This window comes from Dromiciops gliroides, chromosome 2, assembly GCF_019393635.1.
Source record: "Dromiciops gliroides isolate mDroGli1 chromosome 2, mDroGli1.pri, whole genome shotgun sequence".
Taxonomy (NCBI): Eukaryota; Metazoa; Chordata; class Mammalia; order Microbiotheria; family Microbiotheriidae; genus Dromiciops; species Dromiciops gliroides.
In genome coordinates, this window is record NC_057862.1 from 483977123 (window position 1) to 484001981 (window position 24859).

At 39.8% G+C, this 24859-nt stretch overlaps 1 protein-coding gene and 1 pseudogene across 1 annotated transcript in view; both read left to right on the top strand.

Annotated features, from left to right (window-relative positions):
- VIT (vitrin) overlaps positions 1-24859 on the top strand; it is a 166879-nt gene that overhangs the window by 107563 nt on the left and 34457 nt on the right. The window contains exons 9-11 of the mRNA XM_043986033.1: positions 11226-11273; positions 12782-12844; positions 22225-22372. Coding sequence (XP_043841968.1) covers positions 11226-11273; positions 12782-12844; positions 22225-22372 — 259 coding nt within the window. The remainder of the gene's footprint in view (positions 1-11225; positions 11274-12781; positions 12845-22224; positions 22373-24859) is intronic.
- Positions 3490-4094, top strand: LOC122742369 (annotated as a pseudogene).

Sequence of the window (24859 nt, forward strand, 5' to 3'; positions counted from 1 at the left end):
GGAAATGCTGTGACCCTTGGAGAAAGATCTCGTTTTAAGTTCTGTCTGTGATATATATTGATATATATTTGATCCTGGCCTTGTCAGTTAATATCTCCAGGTCCCAGGCAATTCTCTAAGACTACAAATTGCAAAACAAGTACCAATTTGCATTGATAAAGGGAGTTTCTTAACTGGGAGCTTCTTATAGCAATAAAATCATAGGTTAGAACCAAAAAAAAAAAAAAATGATGAGGTCAGTTCCATTGAATCCTGTGGTGTAGACAGAAATTAACCTCCTATTAAATGTGCCTTCTCCTTATAATATGTTATTTAATTTTTCTTTAAAACAAAAAATGTCCATTTGAGTACTTTTGGGTAGAAGAAATCTGGGGCTCAAGCAGGGTACTTTATACTTACAGACCACAGAACCATCTTCTTCTTCCTTGTAGGCTAATCCAACCCCAACCATGTTTCTATTCTGCCTCCCACCAAAAGTATAAAATCTTCCACTGACTTCTAGGAAAATTACAATAGAGACAGATTTCAGGGAAATAGGGAAGAGGGGAAAAAATAAGAGAAAAAATCAGTCCATTAGTTAAGGTAAATTGGTTTTCTTTTTTTTCCCTTTCAATTCACCCACGATCCAATGACAAAAATCAGAACCCTATAGGAGCTGTCGTCAATCTGGGTAATTGGTATTATTCTATACTGAATCATACTGTTTCCATCTAAGGCTTCCTAAGGGTTTTTAAAAACCAAATTTCTACTTCAACGCTGTTCTACTGTACCTAACTGTGTCTCCTTCCTACACATTCAGGGATGGCCCCTTGTGGTGCAAATCTTGTGTAAGTAACTAAGTTCATTACTGAGTCTTTGGTTGTATGAAGTTATTTTAACCTCTAGAAAATGTCTCTGCTTTGTTCTGTCTCGGTGTGACAGAGAAAGGAAAATCCTTGTCAGCTCAGAAGCTTACGTGTGTTGATCGAATTTATATTAGCTTGGGTGAATCTTCACCCCCCTGACAACCTCTGTCCTCATCACCTGCCCCAAGCTTGCCTTTAGAACTAAGTGGGGAATGGAGTCTGCCCATAGAACACAAGCACCAATGTCTAATCAGTTTCATACATGGGTCCATTGACTACACACTGGGAAGAGGCAAAAGTGAATTGACCAAAAAACAGAGAGCTAAGCCTCCTTGCCCTTCAGATTCCATCTTTCGTTCCACTGAGCAAACTTGAATTTGAGGATTGGGTCCATCCTCTTATTTTCCAATCTGCCTCATGCTGAGTCTGCCCTTTATTCCCCAAGTCTCATGGCTCCATCTGTCACCAGCTCTGCCTGGTCTATCCATTAACTCCCCCATGACTATGTCTATGTTTAGCTCTCAGTTCATTTCTCCCCAAATCCTACCTCCCTCTGTTATCCTCATTATCGCAACTGGATTCTACTTATATTTATTCTCTCTCTCTCTCTCTCTCTCTCTCTCTCTCTCTCTCTCTCTCTCTCTCTCTCTCTCTTTCTCTCTTTCTCATCTGCCCCCCCTCCCCAAGAATACATTGGCCTATGTCTCTATTGATTCAGTCACAGAATCTCAGAGATGGAAGAGACTCAGAGGTCATCTACTCTAAACCTCACCTGAATAAGTATTTCTTCTACAAAATTCCCAAAAAGTAGTCACTGTGAAGAACTGCAAGGAAGAGAAAATCACCACCTCTGAAGGCAGTCCATTGCATTTTTGTAGAACTCTAATCATTAGGAAATTTTTCCTTACCTAAAGTAAAAATCTATCTCTCTGCAATTAGTTCTGCCCTCTAAAGTCAAATAAGACAAGCCCAACTGTTTTTCCACAGGGAAGCCCTTCAGATACTTGAAGAAAATTGTCATATGCCCCCAAAACTTCTCTTCTTCAGAGTAAACAGCCTATTTCTTTCCATCAATCCTTGTAAGACATGGCTTCTGATACCCTCACCAGCATAATTACAACGAAGACCTACTTGGTTGGCCTTTTCTTTCTTTCTTTCTTTTTTGGTGAGGCAATTGGGGTTAAATGACTTGCCCAAGGTCACACAGCTAATAATTGTTAAGTGTCTGAGGCCAGATTTGAACTCAGGTCCTCCTGAATCCAGGGCCAGTGCTCTATCCACTGTGCCATCTAGCTGCCCCTGGTTGGCCTTTTCGAGGTATGAAGTTCTCCAGTTATCCTTTGTGGAACTGAAAGGCAGCTGGCCTTTGGCTGGAAATGGGATCAATTATACCCCTAGTGACCTTTAAAAAGCAAGTTTGCTAGCTCTGGAGGTAGTCAAGTCAAGAAAGCTCTGAGAAATGTGGTGATTACTGGAAGTAGCAGAGAAATGACTCAAACTATGGAAAAAGAACTCATCTCTTGAGAGAGACCTCATTCTTTGTTATTTCTTTTTTCATTTCCCAAGAGCATCATAGGAAGACAACATGGTATCTCACAGCAAAGCTGCTTGAAGAGTAGGAAACAACTTTATTGGAGCAGGCCCTGTCAGTCAAGGTAGTTCTGAGACAGCATCGAACCTGGCAGCAGAGAAGAAAACTCACAGTGATTAAGAGAGAATTAATCGGGGGCAGCTAGATGGCGCAGTGGATAGAGCACTGGCCCTGGGGTCAGGAGTCCCTGAGTTCAAATCCGACTCAGACACTTAACACTTACTGGCTGTGTGACCCCTGGGCAAGTCACTTAACCCCAATTGCCTCACACACCAAAAAAAAAATTGGAAAAAAAAAAAGAGAGCGAATTAATCTAGAAGTCAGTAGTCAGGCCTAAAGAAAGGAACAGTCCATGGAGCCCAGCTAAATTATTTAGCCTATAGAGTTACTGTAACTAGGGTAAGAGCAATAAGAAGATACCATAAAAAAGAAAGAGGATATAAGGTCCTTGAAAGTGCCATAGGATGAGTTAGCTTAGACACTATGTTCCTATGTACTGGTTGTACTCATGTAATTGCTCAGGTTTTCACTGTACCCCCACTACCAGTATATTCATATATGTGCTCATGATTCTCACAATGTGTTTGTGGGAAAGAGTGCCCTATGTTTATCAAGGGATTTCTTGTTACTATTGTTCTGGGATGCCATCTCAGTAAATGCCTTTCATGAGCTACTGTGTCTACTGGCTGTTTTTTTAAAGGTAAAATCAGTAGTAGGGGCTTATGAGCTATAGTTTTGGACTATGTAAACAACAAAAATACCTTGAATCTGAAAAATTATTGCCCCTTATCACACTCTTCCACTCCCAAGGATCTAACCTACAACCTGTGAGTATAAGTTTAGAGTAATCTTGGAAGGGATTATATATCTCTATAATTCATATATGGATGTTTAGAATGTTTTATGCACCTTTTGACTAATGTTATGTGGATTTCCATCTTACCAATAGGTTGTCCCTAATTCACAAAAACTCAACTTACAAAAGCTTTGTACATATAAACTGTTCCACCCTGAGTCTGAACTCAACCCCTCCCCAACCACCAGATGCTAGTGATGTGGGCTTCAAAGACAGAAGCATTGCCAGACCAAGCACTGGTGAACTGCCAGTGTAGAATGACTACATTCAGTACTGGGGAACAGAAACAACAGCCTCACAGGAACCACAAAGTCTGTGAAATGGGACTCCAGCTGAGGAGTCCCTTTAAGGCCACCATTTTGACCCAGCAATGCCCTTGTTCCCAGATTGACATCTATGTCCAGGTGCTACAGACAGATGGTGGAAATTATGCAGCCTGTGTGAATGTAACTACATGAGCCATTTTGAATGCAGGGAATTGAATCCCAATGAGAGATTTTGTGTATGTCTGCTCAGCTGGCTTCGTGGATGGAACAGCCCTGGCTGACCTGAGCTATGTGGAAGAGGCATCTGGTAAACAACAGCTGGTTCTGACCTTGCTCCCCACCTCTGGCCAGTTTACTCTGCTACAATTGGCTGCCAGCCTAATGAAGGTCACCTCCAGCAGGTACTAGAATCTGCTTCCTAGGCTGCCCAAGATGTTTATGCCTTATTGGACCAAGTGGTCTGGCAGCATGTACATGAGGCTGATCCTGTAATAAAGCATTTTATCCCTTCCCCACAAGGCCAGTGCCTCCATTAACTTCACTCTGCATTTCTATCATCACTACTTGATCCTTTTCTCCACAGTGGCATCAGTCCTTCCTCTCTTCAAGGTGGTTGTTTAAGGGCTCAGCAGAATAGCTGGGTCCAACATAGGCAGGTCCTTTAGGGGTGGCTGCACTTATTAGAGCATTGTTTGAGATATATGTGTGACCTTTCAATTTAATAAGTGCAGGAAGGCTTAGAGGGGCCAATGACACTTAAGGGGGGTTATCCTTTAGCCTGCCACTTGACTTGTTGCTGTATTTAATTTGACCACACCCAGTGCTAAAGCAATTCTGAGGGTATGATTGAATAGTGTCCTTACTAATTAATAAAATGGACATCTCATTAATTAACTGTAGCTCCCACCTCAGTTCATTGAATGTTAATTATTTAACAAACCTAGAGAAACCTCTTTTCAAGTAGCAACCTACTCGTTTTTATAATATTAAAAATTACTAAATATATACAAGTTTTTAACTAACAAAAACAACACAATACAGACATATACAATAATTTCCACTCTCCTTCAGGCTCTCTGTTGCCAATAACCTCAGAACCAGCATTACTTGAAGTCCTGTTGCCACCACATATTGAAAGGGAAAGTTCAGATCCCTAAAGGAATCCTTTAAGGCATAATGACAGGTTTGATTTTTTTATGCCTCAACTCTCTGTAAATAGGTGCTATTCCTCATAAGACAGCCTGTTTCACTGTGACATTCCAAGCTTCCTATACTTCTGGCTATCTCTAGGTTCCCAAAGGATTCTTTTTAAAATAATATTTAATAATCCTCACACGAATTCTTTTTAAAATAATATTTTAATAATTTCAAACAATTTTCCTAGTTACTGTAAAGACATTTTTAATATTCACTTTTTAAAAAATTGAGTTCCAATTTCTCTCTCCCTCCCTCATCTCCCCCCTCCCTGAGACTGTAAGCAATTTGATATGGGTTATACATGTCCACACTGATTCTTCCCATATCTGTTCACTTGGTTATAGGGCACTCATTTCATTCTCTTTTACCTGACTCATGTTTTGAGTTCTGTTCTTGCCTTGTTTCTTGGCTTTGGCATTTCTTGTACCCACTGGATCTCCTGACAGTATTAACCTTCCTGCTAAATTTCTGTACCACATCAACCTCCAAACATAGCTGCAAAATATTAATTCTCATCTCCACCGGGAAAAGGGGCCTTGAATCTCAGGGTATTTTTATAAAATAAAAGAATTAAAGCATTCTACCACCAACCTAAATGAGCCATTTCTAATGATAGTCACCTTTCAAACTATCCTCCCATCCTAAATTCCTGTCATGGGGAAATACTGGTGAGGAAGTCAGGTAGTAAAAGGTATACTTAGAAGCCAATTTGGAAAATAGAGGATCACTGGAATTTATTTTAGACCTGGACAAAAAATTGGGGAAACTACAAATTGGTATCCATTCTTTGCAATGTGACAAATTGTTCCTAACTTGTCTGAAGACCTATGAACATCCATCCTAAATTTTAAATGGTCATAGGATCATAAATCTAGCAGGAACACCAAAAGGCCAGTTAGTCCAACCCATACTACAGATGAGGAAAACTGATGCCTGGGGAGTATGAGTGACTCACCCAAGGACACACAGGTACTAAGTAGGAGAGGTGGAATTTGAACCCAGGTTCTCTGACTACTCCACCAAACAGACTCTTAGACAAAGCTCTCTAATGGCCAAACTCATTACTCTCCAACAAATATCAGAAAGCCACTGGCTTGTCCATCACTACAGGGTTAGCTGTGAACTTCCACAGGGTTCCAGCACCATCATTAAAGTGTAAATTCCTTGAGGGCAAGGACTGGCTATCTTTTTGCTTGTATTTGTATCCCCAAGGCTTAGCACCGTGCAGGCATTTTGTTGTTGTTTAGTTATTTTTCATTCATGGCCAATACTTCATGACCCATTTTGGGATTTTCTTGGCAAAGATATTGGAGTGGTTTGTAATTTCCTTCTCCAGGTCATTTCACAGATGATGAAACCAGGGTAAACAGGGTTAAATGATTTCCCCAGGGTCATACAGCTATTAAATGTCTGAGGCCAGATTTGAACTCATGAAGATGAGTATTTCTGGCTCCAAGCCCAGTGTTCTACACTGCACCATATAGCTGCCACCTGACATTTGGTTGAATGCCTAATAAGTGCTTATTACTCCTCTGACTGCCCCATTAATCCTTTTAGTCATTCTTCTCCCTGGGATGACTGAGGGGATTGTTAAAAACAAAAACAAAGGGGCAGATAGGTGGCACAGTGGATAAAGCACTGGCCCTGGATTCAGGAGGACCTGAGTTCAAATCCGGCCTCAGACACTTGACACTAGCTGTGTGACCATAGGCAAGTCATTTAACCCTCATTGCCTGCAAACAAAAAACAAAAACAAAAACCAACCTTGTTCCTTATTGATATCAATATACTAGTGGTTCCCCAAACCTCAATTCTCATTTATAGCAAGTACATGAAATTTGAGGTTTCCGCTCCCAAATTCTTGACAGAGTTCATCTTCTGAAGGAAATTAATTTGTTTTCAACTTATTCCAGGCAGTACAGAAGCAACATTAATTGAAAAAGGAAAGGGGTTTTAAGTAAAGGATCCTAGAAAATGGAGCCCCACAACTGGTAAATGGCATGTTCAAAATGGCACGTCCTCTAAATTCTCCCAGATTCGTGGATGTTTCAAGGTTCTTAGGGCAACTGGAAAATTTCATCAGGGGATGGTTTGTCATGATGAAAGATGAAATGATACTTTTTACAGCAGGTGGCATTAGAGTAATAAAGCTTAAAAAGTGGAATTTAGATAAAGAAGAAAGCAAGCATTTAAAGATCTATAAATTGTTTTTTCTCCCCTTTCTATATTTTGAGGTCCATTAACACATTAAAAAGAAACAGAATGCAAAACACCATTTCTTTGTGTTTTCATCATTTCAGTAGCCAGCAAGTTGGACAATCTGCATCCCCTGAATCTCAAATGAGATTCAGGGGATGCAGCATTTAGTTTAAGAATAAGCAGAGTCCATGCTAAACAAACAGTAGTTATTTCCAAGGGCTAATTATAATGTGAATGTGCTTCTTTGCCCTGTTGGTGAGGGCAGTCTATATCATATCCTGTGGTGTGAGACCTGAGTCCCATTCTAGCTATGTAATATTGCCAAGGGGAGAGAGTTTATATTTCTGAACTTCAATGCAGATCCCAATTGAGGTAGTTAGGTAGCGTAGTATATAGAGCAGTGAGCTTGAAGTCAGGAAGACCAAAGCTGTAATCCAAACTCAGACATTTACTAGCTGTGTGATACTGGGCAAGTCATTTAACTTCTGTTTGCCTCAGTTTCCTCATCTGTAACGTAGGGATAAGAACAGTAGCTTTTTACAGGGTAGTTTCAAGGATAAATGAGATAATATTTGCAAAGCTCTTAGTACCTGGTACATAGTAGACCCTATATAAATGCCTTACCACTCATTCACCCATACCCTAAGTAGGCACTCTCCATGAGTAGTAGCAACAACAACAACAAAAAATTTCACCAGATCACATACTTGGAAGAGACCTCCTCCAACCATATAGAGTATGTGCAACTCACATTACGACAAACCTCTGCTTAATGCTTCAGTAAGAAGGAACCCATCACTTCCTGAGTTAACTGATTCTGCTTCAAGCTTAACATCAGAAAACACTTCCTAACAGTTAGAGCTGTCTGAAAGAGAACAAAAGTAGGCCTCATGAGGTAGTGGTTGGGTCCCCTCTCCTTAAAGATCTTCAAATAGACTGACTGACCATATTTCAGGGACATTCTAGTAGAGATTCCCTTCACATATAGTTTGGACTAGATACTTGATGGCAGCTGAGGCTTTTCCTAATCTCAAATTGTGACACTGGAATTCTGGGAATCTGTGGCTAGCTCTAATTATCAGGAAGTGTTTCCCTATGAAGCACCATGCTTCACTTCAATGATATGTATACCTGATTAGTGTACCAGATTAAGGACAATCAAGGATAGGCTGTTGGACCAATCCTAGTTTATTTTCCACCTAGAGAAAATTAGGATTGTCAAATGGATAGAGGATCAAGAAAGTGGAGGGTGGGGCAAGAATGTTGACTATGGGCCAGGCCTCATATCTGGTGGATCAATCAATCCCCTTAACCTAGTCAAGACTTGACTTATAAGTACTCTGATCAGTACCAGGTCAGACTTGGGGTGAAAGGAGGGACTATGCCTTTAGGAAATTATGTAGTATTTACTTTATTAAGTTTAACATTCTGTCTGAAGTCAAGATCCAGAGAATCTATTTGACATTCTCTTTGCAATGGAGCACTCCTTCACCCCTGGAACGTTTTCATCCAGGGTCTGAGTATCATTCATTATTTCTGGTACAGAAATATGAGATGGCATGGAATTTAAAATGAAGACAAGTTTCAATTTCTTCCAGAAATGTAGTTGGACAGGCTCCTGGATTCTCCAGGTTTGTTGCAAAAAGAGTGATAGCTATCCAAGTCATAATGATGTTGGTCTCATCTCAAGCTATCAAGGTCTGCAATGAGGGATAGTCCAAGTATGTTGGACCTAACCTTGAAAGGCATTGGCAGGTAGAAGCTTGTTCTTTGATTTCAGATTAAATTCATATAAACTAGATCAACTTTTGGTTCATGATCCTTTCATTGTTTAAAATTATTGAGGATCCCAAAGCAAAGAGCTTTTATGTGAGTTCTATTTATTGATATTTACCATATTGGAAATTAAAACATCAGTATTTTGTGAAACCCTCCCAAAAGGGTGTCAGGTTCCCCAGAGGGGTTCCTGGGTCATACTTTCTGGAGAATTGTTTCTCTAGATCAAGGCTTCTTAATTTTTTCTGCTTGTGACCCCTTTTCACCCAAGAGATTTCTATGTGACCCAGGTATATAGGTATATAAAATAGGTATACATAGTCTTTTACTGTTGCCCAAATTTTTTGCAAACCCCCACATCAGTTACACGACCCCATATGGGATCAAGACCCAAAGTTTAAGAAGCTAGGATCTAGATCCAAATTAGATTTCCTGCAATGGCTAACTTTGAATGAGACAAAAGGATATCAACTAGCAATTATCTATTCACCTTAATTACTCTTGAATGGGCTTTTGGACATTACTCACCATAACTCACTGGGGCTCTATGGAGTTGGTGTTGGAAACGATTCAGGCATTCACTTGAGAATCAAGGCCATCATGTAGGAAAGGGTTAAGCCAGGAATGAGAAAAAAGATACTTCTCTGGGCCTCCATACTCAGTATGATAATGTTGGTTGAGCTATTAGGTAAAAATGAAGTTGCATAATAGGGGTTTTTCTACTGGTACATTCTTTGCTGGGTTTGTGACTGCCTTCTCCAGACCCCATGGGAGGGGATATACCTTCTCATTTATTTTTTAATTAACTAGAAAAAGGAATTTACCTCCTACTTTTCCTTCTGTTCCTTCCTCTTTTTTTCCCCTTTTTCTCCAATGGAAAAACTTTGCTCACTCATTGCCATTCGAGTGGTTTGGCATAGGACTTACTGACTCAGTCATTTACTACCTGTGTGACCTTGGCAAGTCACTTGACATCTCTGGACCTCAGTTTCTTCATCTGTAAAGTGAGAGGGAGGGATGGACTAGATGGCCTCTATGGTGACTTTAGGCCCCAGATCTATGATCCTGCGGTCAGCCCAGGAAGCAGACCAGGGTTCAAGGTAGCTAGTATGAGAGCTTGATCTGGGTGTGTTACCAGGCAGGTGTCTCACCAAGGGTGGGAGAATGACAGAGGTCTCAGTGGATGCTCAATCCATCCAATCAAACCACTGAACAACACTCAAAGCCTGAGCTATAAGATATATATAAGATATATATATATATTCCTGTCACCTGCATGTGATACCAGTATTTTTTGCCAGTCCTTTCCTCTGAGATCAAAGAGAACAAGTCTAAAGCTTCCTATACACAATAGCCTTAAAGATGACTGCCAAGCTCTACCTGAATATTCATCATCATGAGGCCTTCTTTGGCCTATAAGTCTTTTGAACTCCTCTAGGTTGCTCCTCAGCCAGACATCCATCAAGGGGCAGCATGGCCCAAATTTGAATCCTTGCTCTGCTGTTTACTGTATGACCTTGGACAAGTCACCTAATGGGGGGGTCCTTCAGTTTCCCTTTTTATAAAATGAAGGGGGTTTTAGATTTTGAGCTGGAAGGGATCTTGTAGGATATTGGATACAACATCTTCATTTTACATATGAGGAAAATGAGGCCCAGAAAAGTCAAGTGACTTTTCCAGGGTCACACAGCTACTAAACATTTGAAGCAAGTTTTGAACTCAGGTCTTTTCTACTTGAAATCCAGCACTCTACCCACTGCACCATTTTGGCTTGCACCATTAAGGCCTTAGGGTCTTATGACACAATACAATGAGGCCCTAAAGAAGGACTTCAGAAGATTATATGGTGAGAATCCTTTCCATGGTGTTAATAGCTAACATTTATATCATACTTGCTATGTGCCAGTCACTGTGCTAAGCACTTTACATTTATTATTTCATTTGATCCTCACAAGAACCCTGGGAGATAGGTGCTATTATTATTCCTATTTTATAGTTGAAGGAAACTGAGGCCAAGAGAGGTTAGGTGACTTGCCCAGAGTCACACAGCTAGCAAGTGTCTGAGGCCATATTTGAACTCGGGTCTTACTAACTGGCACTCTATCCATTGCACTATCTAGAGAACACAGTGTTCTCTGTGAAGTATTGGCAGTAACACATTCTGCTGAGTACAGAATGTCAGTATGTGTTTGCGTAGGTCTCTGTAAGCCTCCCAGTGAGGAATGACCTCAAAGAGCTCATCAGCTCTTAGGAGAAGGATGAGCAGGCAGAGCAAAGAGGTCTTTCCCCCCTGCCCTCCTGAGCTCACACAGAATGGAGCTGAACAGAGGAGAAAGTGTTTGAAAGTTCTGAAGGTCTTAGGCTGCCTCATCCAAAAAGTTTCAACTAAGTTTCTTTGTTAAATGTCACAACCAATAGTCCCTGACCTATGTAGTCACACTTTCTACCAGTTCTGCTTTTAAGGAATGATGTTTCCTCCTCTGTATGTTGTAAAGCTGGAGAGGCGGGCTCATGGAAACCTGGACTGGCTCTTTTGGATGCAGGTAAGTGGAGCTTGGGTAAGATGACCATCAGGGTACAATGGAAAGAGTACTAGATCTAAAGTAAGAGGAACGAGAACACATTCTACCTCTGCCAATTGACTACTTTGTGACCTTAGGCAAGTCATTTCATTTCTCTGGGCCTGTTTCCTCACCTGTAAAACGCAGAGATTTTACTAGATGGCCTGAGGTCCCTTCCAGACCTAAATCTATGGTCCTACGGCCACTTTAGAAACTACAGGCATCACATTTGTGCTAGGCAGGCCTCCCTCACCTCACCTACCAGACAGAGGAGAGCAAGTCAGGAATTCAGTCAAGAGAAGATTTGGCAGAGGACTCAGTCATTTTTCTCAGTCAATCCCCAAAATAGGTAAAGTAATCTCTAAAAATTCTCACTGGGGGATCAGAGGGAGGAGAAGAAGATGGGTGAGTGATAAGGAGAAAAGAAGAGATGGGTACATTACATAGCCCTCCTTCACACAGCTTTAGGTTTCCATTCCATGTAATAATGAACTTGACCTCAACTTCCATTGCTCCTTCTTTCCTCATATGAGCAGGGTTCCAGTCCTCTCCCAAGAGAATATGAACTACCTGAAGGCAGAAACTTTTTTTCTCATTTTTTTTCTCTGAATTCCCAGCACCTTGCAAACAATAGTCACTAATTAGGTGGTTTTAAAATTAAACTATACTCCATCTCATGGCCACCTCCAATTAAATGTGCAGCATTAAGTCCCAGCTGCAACACATTCTGTTTCTCCCCCAGTTTCAGTGGGAGTCAAGGATGAGTAGGTGGCTCAGTGTAGGTTTAGAGGAGCTTAGAGAGGAACATGTCTTTATTTTCACCCATGTCCCAAACTTTCTTCACGTGACCCCTCAATCCACTATTTTGTCTAATGTTAATGAGAGCTTCACTGAATAGGACCCTGGCTAGAAAAATACTTGTTTCCATTTAAAGAAATACTTGTTTAAGAAAAAATTCTTTTTCCTCCGCGTTTTTAAAGAAAAAAACTGGGGGGGGGGAGCAGGGCTAGCAAGCCTATCTTCAATGAAAAAATGAATCATGTGTTTTTTTGCAAACTAGAAAAAAAAAATGACCAGAAAGCTCCAAAACACTGAAGTGTTTCTGAAAGGACTTAGTGAATGAGCTTGCACTGACTTTGCCTTTCTCTGCTGTTCCCCTTGAAGTCTCTTGAGGTTTCAGTGGGAATCCTAAAAGATCAATGAAGCTCCAGTTGAAGAGTTCCTTTCTATGTTGGATCAAACAGTAAGCCATCATGTTCAGTGCCTCCTCCTAGTGTCCACAAAGGATGAGTTCTTCCCAGCTGGAGTTCCATTTAGCATAATGGCTTCCTGGGGGCAAGAGAGAGCTATGCTATGGGAGGAAGGAGCCGAATGAGCTGCCAAGAGCCACCAAAGAGGAACACAAATGATTATTATTGTCCTGTTTCCACGGGTGAGGTCAGATGCTTCTTTTGCGTGTAAGTAACCAAAAGTCTTACTGATATTTCCAGGATCAAAGCCAAACGAAGAATTAAAGACAAGATCTTTGGAGCCAGTATCCAAGGGAGATCCAAGTAAGTTAAATGTTAGATAGTAGAGCCATAACTAGCAATTTGTGTGCTAGGGACAGTACCATAAGACATGCCTGGGGTAAACAGCACTAACTGGGCTTGAGATGCTGATAGGAAGGCAGGGGTATGGGGGGTGGGGTGGGGAGGGAAGCTGTTCAGGAAAGAACTCAACGGGGGTGTGGTCAGCTTTTAGAAGCTTCATATTTGAACTTTGCAAACTAAACTCAGTTGGTTTTACTCATTAAAATAATTTCAAGTGTTGTAATCCCCCTTAATATTTGACACCTTGGATAATTACAGCTCTGACAACTAGCAGCTCATGGTGATTTTTAAAACTGTTTGTATATTCTCCTACCTAAACACCTACTCAGCTATTTACTTCCTCACAACCCTACTCTCTGTTACCTATGCATCAATGGTTGTACCATTATCCCACTCACCAAATCACTTATTCTCTCACCTCTTTATCTTGCACTTTAAAACATCTTTGAATCTTTGTATGTTTCTATGGGAATGTGATCAGCAGTGACCAAAATCTTCCCCTCTCTGTATTTATTAGAATTCTTCTTGATTAGCCTAGGTCAGCTCCAATTATTACCATTATTTTTACTTTCTAAAGTACCTACCTGAGGGAAAAAATAGTTAACACATTTACTACTTACTTAAACTTCAAATGACCCATGATCTAATAAGTATGAACATTCCCTCCCCAAACAGAGACTGCAACTTCTCCGTAGCTTTATGAGTAGCTGTGACCAGCTTTCACATGATGAGTCTCTCTGTACCCTCCATAAAGAACCACAAAATGAACTCAAGTAAATGGTAGAAAGAAGGCTCCCAGTTGAAGGGTGGGAAGCAGGTCAGTGTGAGGCAAAGCAGGGACAGAGGAATTCAGTCCAGCCTATCAGATAATAACTTTCTATTTTAATTATTTGTACTCACTAGGTAACTAGATTTGTTTTTTTCCGTACTGCTGAAGGATTGTGAATGTTGTCAGTGCCCTTTCAATTCAGTGCCCTTGGCAAAGTCCCAATCACCCTCCCAGTTATGACTTAGTTCTCTGCATTTAGCTAGTCTGGTCTTCGGACAAAGCACACAGATTCCTTTACCCACACTTGAAGCCTTTCCAAGTTAATAGGACCTCTTTTAGTAAAAGAATAATACTATTACCACTTATAAACTACCAAAAAAAAGTTTGATGGTGCTACTAGTCTCTAGACCAGAGAGAATGTTGTAGACACAGTAGACATATTTCTACAAAATATTTAACAGAATTTTTCATGATATCCTTTTGGACAGATGGAGAGGTATGGGTTGAGTGATAGGCTGGTTAGGTTGATTTGGAAGTTGCTGAATGGTTGAACCCCAAAAGTTGTAATTAATAAATTGATATGTACCTGGAGAAAGAGACCCTAGTGAATACCCATGGATTTGCCTTCATCCTTGTTGCTTTACAACATTTTTATCTGTACTTGGATGAAGCTCCAGATAGTATACTCAGCAAATTTTCAGATGATCCAAAGGTGGGAGAGATAATTAGTACATTATATGACATTCAAGATGGACAAATTCTGAGGTTAGAATGTTGAGCAAAATCTAATAAGATTCAATTGTATAGGGGAAAATAGAAAATTCTATATTGGGGGTTCAAAAAAACCAATTTGTGTTAAATACAGAATGAAGGCTGGTTAGATAGTGGTCCCTATGAAAAGGGCTGAAGGACTTAGTTTCATTCAAGTCAACACAGTGACATGACAGCCTGAAAGATGATTTCAAGCTCAGGCTGTATTAAAAGAGGCATGATGTCCTGACATTGGAAGTGATAGTTCCACAATATGTTGCCCCGGTCACACCACAGAATTGTGTTTAATTCTAGGAACTCCATTTTAGTAAGGATTTGACAAATTAGAGCATATCCAGGGAAAGGTGACTGGAATGCTGATGGAAACAAGAGTCCCTGCCAGATTGAAGGAACTTGGGACATTTAGCATTGAGAAGATCTGGGGAGGACATGCTAGCAATCTTCAAATATGTCAAGAAGAAGTATTGGAGCTTTTCAGCTTGTAGAGGTAAGAGGTAAGAGCAGAGTGTGGAAATTTCAGAAAAACAGATTTTGACTAGACATAAATATTTCTTAGGTGGAATAGCATTGCCTCATGTGATAACAGGTTCCTCTATATGGAAATTCTTCACGTGGAGGTTAGAGGTTAAAGTGTAGGTCACAACACCATATGGGGATGGGTAACTGAATGCGAAGGTCATGGAAAAATGTAGTAACAGTAAAAGGTTATGTATACCTATTTTAAATAACTACATACCCAGGGTAGCATAAACATTTCTCAGGCAAAAAAGAGTTGCTAGTAGAAAAAGTTTAAGAAGCCATGGGCTACAGGACCTCTGTCAGAAATTTTGGGGAAAGAATTCTTGGTGGTTTACAAGTTGAGCTAGATAGTATCCAATTTTGAGTCTGTGTTTGAAAACCAGCAATGTTTATTGCTTCAAATATATTAGTGGTATATTATTATTTTTTCTTCCAGCTGCATATATCTGTTTTAAACATTTCCACCCTACTAGTTTTACCCTGAAGGCCCAGGCATAAAAATACATGTGACAAAAAGATCTTGGCAGACAAGAATGTTGGGTCAGATTTAATAAGGTGAAATTAAATTCTAAGACTCATGTAACATAGGTGTGGGGCGGCTGATATGGACACCCTCAATATAATCCTGCACACAGGGCATTGGCCACCTACTCACTTTCTAGTCTTGTTTGCTTACCCCAATTTGCCCTCAAGGACAGGTCTAAATTTCCAGATAAAGACTACCACCATGTGGCTACATTTAAATTCTTTCATGATCCAAGGGGTGTGCTTCTTGTGGGAAAATATGCTCTCCTTATTTGCTATAGCTCTTGAAGTCTCTGCAGTGTGATCCCCATTTACACAAAGCCAGCTACTCTCAACGATGACACCATTAGATTTTTAAACATAACCATTTACTTAACAATAAGACAAAAGTAATCACAACCAACCAATATACCATAGCTACTTGATATAAGCAAATACAGTAATCATAGTTCACACATAAACCTGGGTTACACTGTCCTCTCAATGTGCTCGATATCTTTGCAGGAGAGAGGGCACACACAGAAAACTTGCAAAGAAGCCCAAGAGTGATGCATGTGCTCCAAAAAAGGCTTCACCTCTTGCCCTTTGCATGGTTATTTATGTAAGAAGTACAGAATTCCCCATCAGTGGAACTCTTCTTTAAGAAGCTGAATGGCCTTTGTTTAGAGTGTGGTAGAAAGACAGGGATTGAACTAGATGACTTTGATCTTTCCAATTCTGAAGTCAGGGAAATCTGCTTCCCTGATTAGTTAAGATCAAGAAGCAGTGCTTCGGGGCAGCTAGGTGGCACAGTGGATAGAGAACCGGCCCTGGAGTCAGGAGTACCTGAGTTCAAATCTGGCCTCAGACACTTAACACTTACTAGCTGTGTGACCCTGGGCAAGTCACTTAACCCCAATTGCCTCACTAAAAAAAAAAAAAAAAAAAAGAAGCAGTGCTTCACACAGGATGATTTCTAATCATTGCAAGTTTGCATGATGACTTCTGAACTTCCTGGATCCTCCAAAGGGTCAGTTATCAATAGGCCACATATGGCTAGTGGCTAAAGAGCCAAACAATCGTTCATTGCTGTATGAAACTGACATCAACACACTGAAGTCAGAAACCAAGTCGAACCACAAAATCAATAGGGTAATATCAACTATGATTGGAGGGAACTTCCCTTTTCCCCTTCAGTTCCTTCCCAAATGTTGTTTATTCATTCAGTCATCTCCAACTCTCTGTGATCCTGTGGACTACAGTATGTCAATGCTGTCCATGGAGTTTTCTTGGCAAAGATAGTGGAGTGGTTTGCCATTTGCTTCTCCAGTGGATTAAGCCAGAGTTAAGTGACTTGCCCAGAGTCACACAGCTACTAAGTGTCTGAGACTGGATTTGATCTCATCATCATGACTCCAGGCTGAGTACTCTATCCAAACAGCCACCTAAATGGCTCTTCCTTCCCAAATATTCACTCTCTTTTCTCTGTAACTATGATCATTCATCCTGAACATATGAACAAATTCAATCCTTTATTCAACATTCTTCCAACTCTATTTTATCGTATTTCATTTCATTTTAAGATTGTTTTTTTAAAAAGGTAGCAGGCTCTGGGCATCTATGCCCATTAATAAATTCCAGGAACCTACTTACTCAAATGGCACGATAATGTCAACCAGCTAGGAAGTGAGTGAAAGTGAACTGTGCTATCTGGAAAATGAATGTCTAATAAAACAACTCAATCCCCAGGGAAAGTTCCTGATAGTAAAAGATTCACTGCATATTGTTAATATGCTAAATTTCACCACAAATAAGAGCAGCAGAAAAGTTCGTTATTTATAGCCTCTGAGGAAATGCTGGGTCTGTATCTCCTAGAACTATATGTTTTCTTTTTATATATGTTAAAGTTGTGCTTAAAAGGTTCTCTAAAACACAAGACTAAAGCAAAATCCCTTTACAATCTCAGGACTCTCTGTAACTAGGCCAAGGGAGGGGAAAGCCTGCTGCTGATCTTTATCAGGGGCCAGGAGGTTATTGTGTGTTGATTGATTGTTCTTTGTAAAGGCAGAGGGGAACACTGAGTAGCTAATTAGCAATAAGAAAGAGCTAGTGTCCTGACCTAAAAGCTGAATTGCTTGGGCAATTTCTACCTAATTAGAAACTCAATCTTGGCAAAACCACTCCTTGGTGGTGTAGGGTTTGTTTGTTTGTTTTGGGGGGGGGGGGGACAGGAAAGGTGGGAGGCTTTTTTTTCTCTTATTTTGGATATGGACAGAAACAATGAAGAAGAAAAGGAAGAGAAGGTATTTTCTAAAAGAAAATATAGGTCAACAGAAATAAACATATAAGAAGGCATAGTAGTGGAGTTGGGTAAGACTAGAAGGTTTTCCCTTCAAATGTGCTAGGGAGATAGAGACAGATCTCACTTGACCTAAATGGACTATTCTGAAGACCTCTACAATTTTAATGTAATGTGAATTTGCTTCTACCCACCCACTTCACTTAGGCTATATAACAAAAGCATACATAAAATAATACCTTTATGCAAGTAATAAATTGTACTAAAATGTAGATATATTAAATGCTGTTACATGGTAATAAACAGATTTATGAAATGAAAGGTAAACTTAATGATAAAGTATGCACAGTACTGTATGGTAAAGTTAACGTAGGTATGTGGATTTCTTTCAGAATTCTTTATGTAAAGTCAAATTTGCATAATGTGAATTTATATAAAGCAAGAACTGTCTGTCTGTAATTTCAATGGACAAGCAAGCAAGAGACAGTGTACAGGCAGACCCCTTTCCCTGAAACTTGCCAAAGCTACAAGCAAAACCTCCCCTCCCCTGCAAAAAAAAAAAAAGTCTACATTCAATGTTATCTGTGAATCTCTATCCCCTAAAATTAAAGCCCAGCAGCCTCTACTGATCTGTTTACATTTATGGAAGTATTTCTTCCATAAATATGGCAGACAGGCACATGTATAAAGGGCACATGTGACCAGCTTTGAGGGGCTCATGCCTTTGATGCTTTGGGGCCATTGATGTCTTTTAGTGAGGTCATATAGTGAAGATTTAAGGAAACAAAGAAGCCCAATTTAGGGAAATCAGCTAAGGAAGAAATCATAACTCTGAGTGAATAGGGCCTGGAGTCCTTCCTTCCATTCAGTTATTTGACTCTGTCTTGGATTGTCAAGAACCTGGAAGAAGATATTCCTTTGATTCATTCTGCCCCTTGCCAAGAAATATGACTCATCAGCTTTGTCCACAGTTCTTGCACACTTTTGACTCTCACTTTTGCAATCCCTCACTTCCTCCCTACTTCTCCTCCCCCTTTATATATCACAAACTCAGTTCTACCTCATAGGTTCATATAGAGCTGAAATGAATCTACAGACTGTCTAGCCTAAATCCCTTATTTTGCAAAAGAGGGAATTGAAGTCCCCAGGGGTTAAGTGCCTTGCCCAAGTCTCACAGGTAAGAAGTGGCAGAGAAAAGAATAGAATCCAGATCTTCTGACTGCAAATCCAGGCTCTTTTTACTACATTATGTGACGGCTACACAATAAATTAAGGGCTTTCCTATTGCGGCTATCCATGAAGTAGGGAAGTCAAATACCGTGTCATAGGTACCACTCCAAATCAAGACAGTATCTGTAGGCACCTGGGAAATAACTGGTGCTTGCCATACCTGTAACTGTTCTGTTCTTAAGTAACAAGCTGGTTCTGTTTCAATAAAGAGCTAGGGAATGGAGCAGTGAATTGTGTACAACTGTTGAGTGTAGCCAGCAGACAGCAGTCTTAATGGGCAGTCAGCAGAACAGCCCAGGGGGATCCAGGATCCACAGAACCTGAGAGTGTCCAAGTGGAAGGAACCTTAGAGATCAACTAGTCCCGCTTTTTCATTTTCTAAATGGGGGGAAACTGAAGCCCCAAGAAGTAACTTGCCCAGGATTGTGCAATGGCAGAGCTGGAACTAGAATTCAAATCCTCTGACTCCAAGCCTAGGATTGTTTCCTTTATACTGTGCTGCCTAAAAGAAAGAGGAAAGAAAGAGAAAGAGAAGTGCCTGGAAATCTGTCATGTGTCTTCTTTGCATCAGCATCCACCCTATGAGGTAGATAGTATAGGTATTGTTATCCCATTTTAGAGATATGGAAACTGAGGACCAAAGAGACACAACTAACTGGTACAGGTGAGACTTTAACTTCTTACTGAAAGTCCAGTGTTATTCCCATTAATAAGAGGCTACAGATGCTTTATATCAACAACCCGGTGAGTTGAGCTGCTATTCCCTCGTGCACAGAGGACAGGATACTATTTCCAAGAGTGTTGCACCATTACTGAAAGCAAAGGAAAGGTTTGAAAGAGCTAGAAAGCAGTATTGACAATGTGTCACTGGGCTGCACCTTACTGACATTGTATCACTATGTTGTACCTTATTGGCATTGTGTCACTGTGTTGTACATTCTTGATGAAAGATCTTAAATCTCTTCATATATAATTTACCAGGTGAACATGCCTTTACACAAGGTGGAAAAAAAGTCTTACTTTCCCTTATACAGATGCTATTGCTCTTGTCTTGACACACTAATTAAATATTTGAATTGAATTGCATCAATTGAACTGAGATGAATTAAACAATAAACAGAAAAATCTGTCACACTCCCAGAAAATTGGGTAATGGGAGAGTAGGAAGGGAAGATCACATCCTGCTGAAATCTCCCAATAACCTCACTCTGTACGTGTATGGAGAACTGTTCCCACACACAGAGAGGCACCATGGCATTGTGGTTAGAGCACTGGAAATGAAGGATTAGGGTCCTATCTCTGACCCTTACTAGCCATGCAACCAGGTGCAAGTCTCTTAATATGTGAGCCTCGATTTCTTCATCTGTAAAATGAGTATAAGGGCATACCTCCTGGGATTGTTATATGGTTCAAATGAACTGACATTTGCAAAGTATTTTGCAACCTTTAAAGTACCATAGAAATGTTTGGTGGTTTTTTTTTAATCACATATAACATAGGTGACCCTTCTGAGGGCATTTCCCCATGTTCCTGGCCTTGGAGGAGATCCCAATCTTCTGACTTACAAAAAAGGCTCTAAATCAGTCATGAAAATAAGCCCTGGCCCAAACATGTAAGACATAAAAGAGATGAGACAGTGTTCCTAATAAGAATCAGATAATGAGCAGGTATTACAAAATGAGTACCCTCTGCATTATCCTGTTTCCCTTTTGTTTTACTTTCATGAGAATATCTATATTTAAAAGGGGAACATCTGTATTTGCTACAAGGAAATCCTGTTGTGCTATGTCTTCATAATGATAAAGGAAATAGTAGAAGAGGAGCAGGCATTAATTGTAAATGGGGGGCAGTCAGCTAGGTGGCGGCAGTGGATAAAACACTGGCCCTGGATTCAGGAGGACTTGAGTTCAAAGCCAGCCTCAAACACTTGACACTTACTAGCTGTGTGACCCTGGGCAAGTCACTTAACCCTCATTGCCCCACAAAAAAAATAATAATAATTTAAAAAAATAGTAAAGGGGGGATAAACCTGATGACTGTATTTAGGGTCTAATATACATTTTGAAGCAAAATAACTTAAAACATTTGCAAGGCTGTGAGTCAAAGCATTGCATTGTAGTGTATAGTGCAGAGATATCTTAAATAACATCAGTTTGAAAATAGTAAGGCTTTGCTTATATACAGTGCTTTAGAATTTACAAAGGCTTATGAGATTATACATTTAGATCTGAAAGGGTCCTTAGAGGACATCTCATCCAATCCCATCCTCAATTTACAAATGAGGTAAGCAATGGCACAGAAAATGAGGTCTATGGTCATACAAATAATAACTTTCTGAGGCAACATTCAGACTCCAGCTTTAGCGTTTTATTAACTGTCATGCTTCAGTCGATTTAATTTCATAACAATGTGAAGTAGCTACGGCAAGTATTATCGCCCCTATACAAATGAGAAAACTAGGGCTCAGAAAAGGTAACTTCTTTGCCCATGGTCACACAGCTAATAAGTGATGCTACTGAGATTTGAACTGTGAGGAAAGGAGTAATGAATGGTCTCCTCTCAATAAGGATATAACAGTCACCATTCAAATTACACTCCTCCAGAGCTGTTTGAGGACAAAGGTCTCAGTCCCCTTCCTTCCCCTCCAGCAAACAAGATCACTTAGTTCAAGGAGCCCTGACCTGGTCTCAATAAGGTCTTCTTCTGGGCTTTGTCCATATAAGGGAAGATTGAAGAAATGTCCCTATGTCACCTCCCCCACTGGCTAACAACCCAAAGAATAAAGATGGAAATTAAGGTTGAGAATACTGCATTCCGGTTTTTGCCGGTAGATGTAACCTTTGAGTAATGACCAGTAATGAAAAAGGGGAGGGTCCATTCATGTTAGGGACCGGGGTTAAAATGGGGCCTGCAAACCCCCATTCTTTGCACCTACCAGCTGCACACTGGGTGACCATTCTCACAAGAATGACAATAAATGAGCCTTTGACACATCACCGTCACTGAGTTCCAGAGAATTATTGAGCAGGAGTCATTTTCTTCTCAGAACTCAACTCTTCTTATTCACAAGCTAGATGATTTTGTGAATACAAAAAATGCCCACTCATTTTGCCCTCAGAATTTTCATGAATGTCCTGATGGTTTAAATTTGGTATAATTTTTTTTGGAGTATGAAAAAATGAGAAACAAGGAAGTCAGTTATCAAATTTAAAGAGAACCCAAGTAATTCGGTCATTTTCCATTCCCCAGACTGCAAAGTTGATTTGTCCTTTTTAATTGATGGGAGCTGGAGCATCGGCAAACGGCGTTTCCGAATCCAGAAGCAGTTCCTAAAGGATGTTAGCCAAGCTCTTGACATTGGCCCAGCTGGTCCACTCCTGGGTATTGTACAATATGGGTAAGTATCATTGGTAGCCCCAGAATCATGCAGTCTAACTGCCTCAATACTGCTGGACAACTGATACCCAAATACTTACATTAAACATTTGTCTATATAAGGAGCAAACCAGTCAATCCATTGATTTGTTAAGTACCTACGATGTGCCAGGTACTGTATTAGCCATCCAGGGCATATAAAGATATAATTTCAAAAAGAACCACCCTTAAGGAATTTAAATTAAATTAAATGAAAAGATTAAATTAAATTAATTAAAGATGTAATTTCCAATTATACAGATCTCATACAGAAAAAAATGGGGGGAAGGACTGAGTTTATGAACTTCATATCTAAGTAGGTGGTATTTTTACTTGCACTGGAAGGAGTTCCCCACCTTTGTAAGCTTTTCTCCACCATGCATGTACAAATGTTTATATGTGTATTGTAGTATTATATATTTGTGTATGTAGCATATATATAAAATGTAGGTAGATGGATATATGTGTACATGCATTAGATCTCTCTAAGAAGAATGTAAACTCCTTATGGATAAGTAACACGTTTTTGCTAGATTTTATATTCCCTCACAGACCCTTACATCCACCATCTCACACACAAGCACAGTGCTTACTACAAAGCTATAGTTCTGTGGTCGATTCACTCGATTGACAAAACCATGAAAGTTGGGTCACAGAATAACAGAATCCCCAAACTGGAAAAGACCTCATTGGCCATCTAGTCCAACCCACACTCAAAAAAGAATCTCCTCTAGAACAACCTTCACAAAGGGGCATCCATCCTTTGCTTGAAGACTTCTAGTGATGGGGGAGGCAGGGAGCCCACTACCACTGAAGTAGCCCATTCTACTTGTGCATGGCTCTAACTGTTGGAAAGTCATGGAACTATAGAAGATCAGAGCTGGAAAGCACTTTAAGGATTATTTAATCCAAGCTCTCCTCCTTTTACAGATGAGAAAACTGTGTGGTCCAGAGGTTAAATCACATACAGAACACTTGGAATTAAATATCTGTGAATATTTTCATGATCTAATCTTTCTAACCACACTGAAGTGTCACCTAGGGGTGACATCTTTTGAATCTGGGTTGATGTGAAGTGATGGAATAATAAAGCATCATGTTGCTGTTTGTTTGGAATTTTGCAATTTTGACTTTTAATCTAGTGAATTTACTTGAAATGTCTCAAAGTTACATTGTTATAGCTTGTTCCTTCAAGGTGAGATGGGTAAAAAGAGACTTTAGGATAAGATGGTCCAGGTCTTGTAGTATGTTTGGAGTTGCTTGGAAGATTATGGATATAAAATGCTTTGTAACCCTTAAAATGTTATAAAAATGTGGTGCTATCATGATTATTTTGCTTGAAAAGGGCCATGCATAATGATGGTTTCTTTTTTTTTTTTTTTGAGTAGTAAACATTTTTATTTATACTCTGAGGTTCTAATCTTTAATCCCTCTTTTCCTCCCTCTCTTCACCCCTCCCAGAGGCAGTAAGCAATTAGAAATGGGTTGTACATGTGTGCTTCTGAAAAACATTACTGTATTAGTCATTTTGTACAAGAAATCTTGAATAAAAGGGGGAAAATGAAAGGAACTGAAAAATAGCATGCTTCAGTGTAAGTTCCATCAATATCACAACCATTATACTTTCAAGAACACATTGTATAAAGAACCAGTTGGCCAAATGATGCCCAAATTTTCTTGGTGAGGTATTAAATTCCAGTCTTTCTTGGGGTATGATGGTTTCTTTTTAAAGATAAGGTTTTTGTAGTAGCTTCCACTTGAAAATTAGAGTAACAGAATGTTAAAATTGAAATAAAAGAAATGGAAGGGGCTTGAGACAACATCTAATTCAGTCCCTCACTTTCATTTCACAGATGAAAAAAAACCGAGGACCACAGAAGGTATGACTTAAAAGCTAGGAAATAGCAGAGATAAGACTCTGGCCTCAGTCTTCTAAGTTCTTGGCTCTTTCTACAATCTCATGCTGCCTTTGAATTTGGGTTCTTGAGCTTTTTCTATAATAAAGATATAATTTCAAAGCATGGATGGTAAAGGAATAAGATAGAGCAGAGATCTTAGAGACTATTTAATCACATTCCCTCATTTTACAAACGAATAGGAAACAGAGAAGGTAATAGTATATAGGCTATACCAAAAGTCTTACTGAAATTTTAAGTTTCGCTGGGAATCATGCACAACCATTTGTAGCACACAAACCATCATGGGCCATATTCTCCTACATATTTACATCCAACTACTTGTCTTTCCTTTGCCTCTTGGGTCACTTGTAATTGAGATTCTCCTAACATTATGGTGCTTTATGTTGTTCAGCATGTAACATCACCAGAAGCATGTTGGGATTACTAACAGGAAGCAAGTGACTTAGGATCACTGAAAGTACAGAATGCTTTCCCAAATGAGATCCTCCTTTCAGTTCTGGGCCCAGCAGACTCTTTCTCTAAAGCAGTTGTCTAAAATATATTTTGATGAA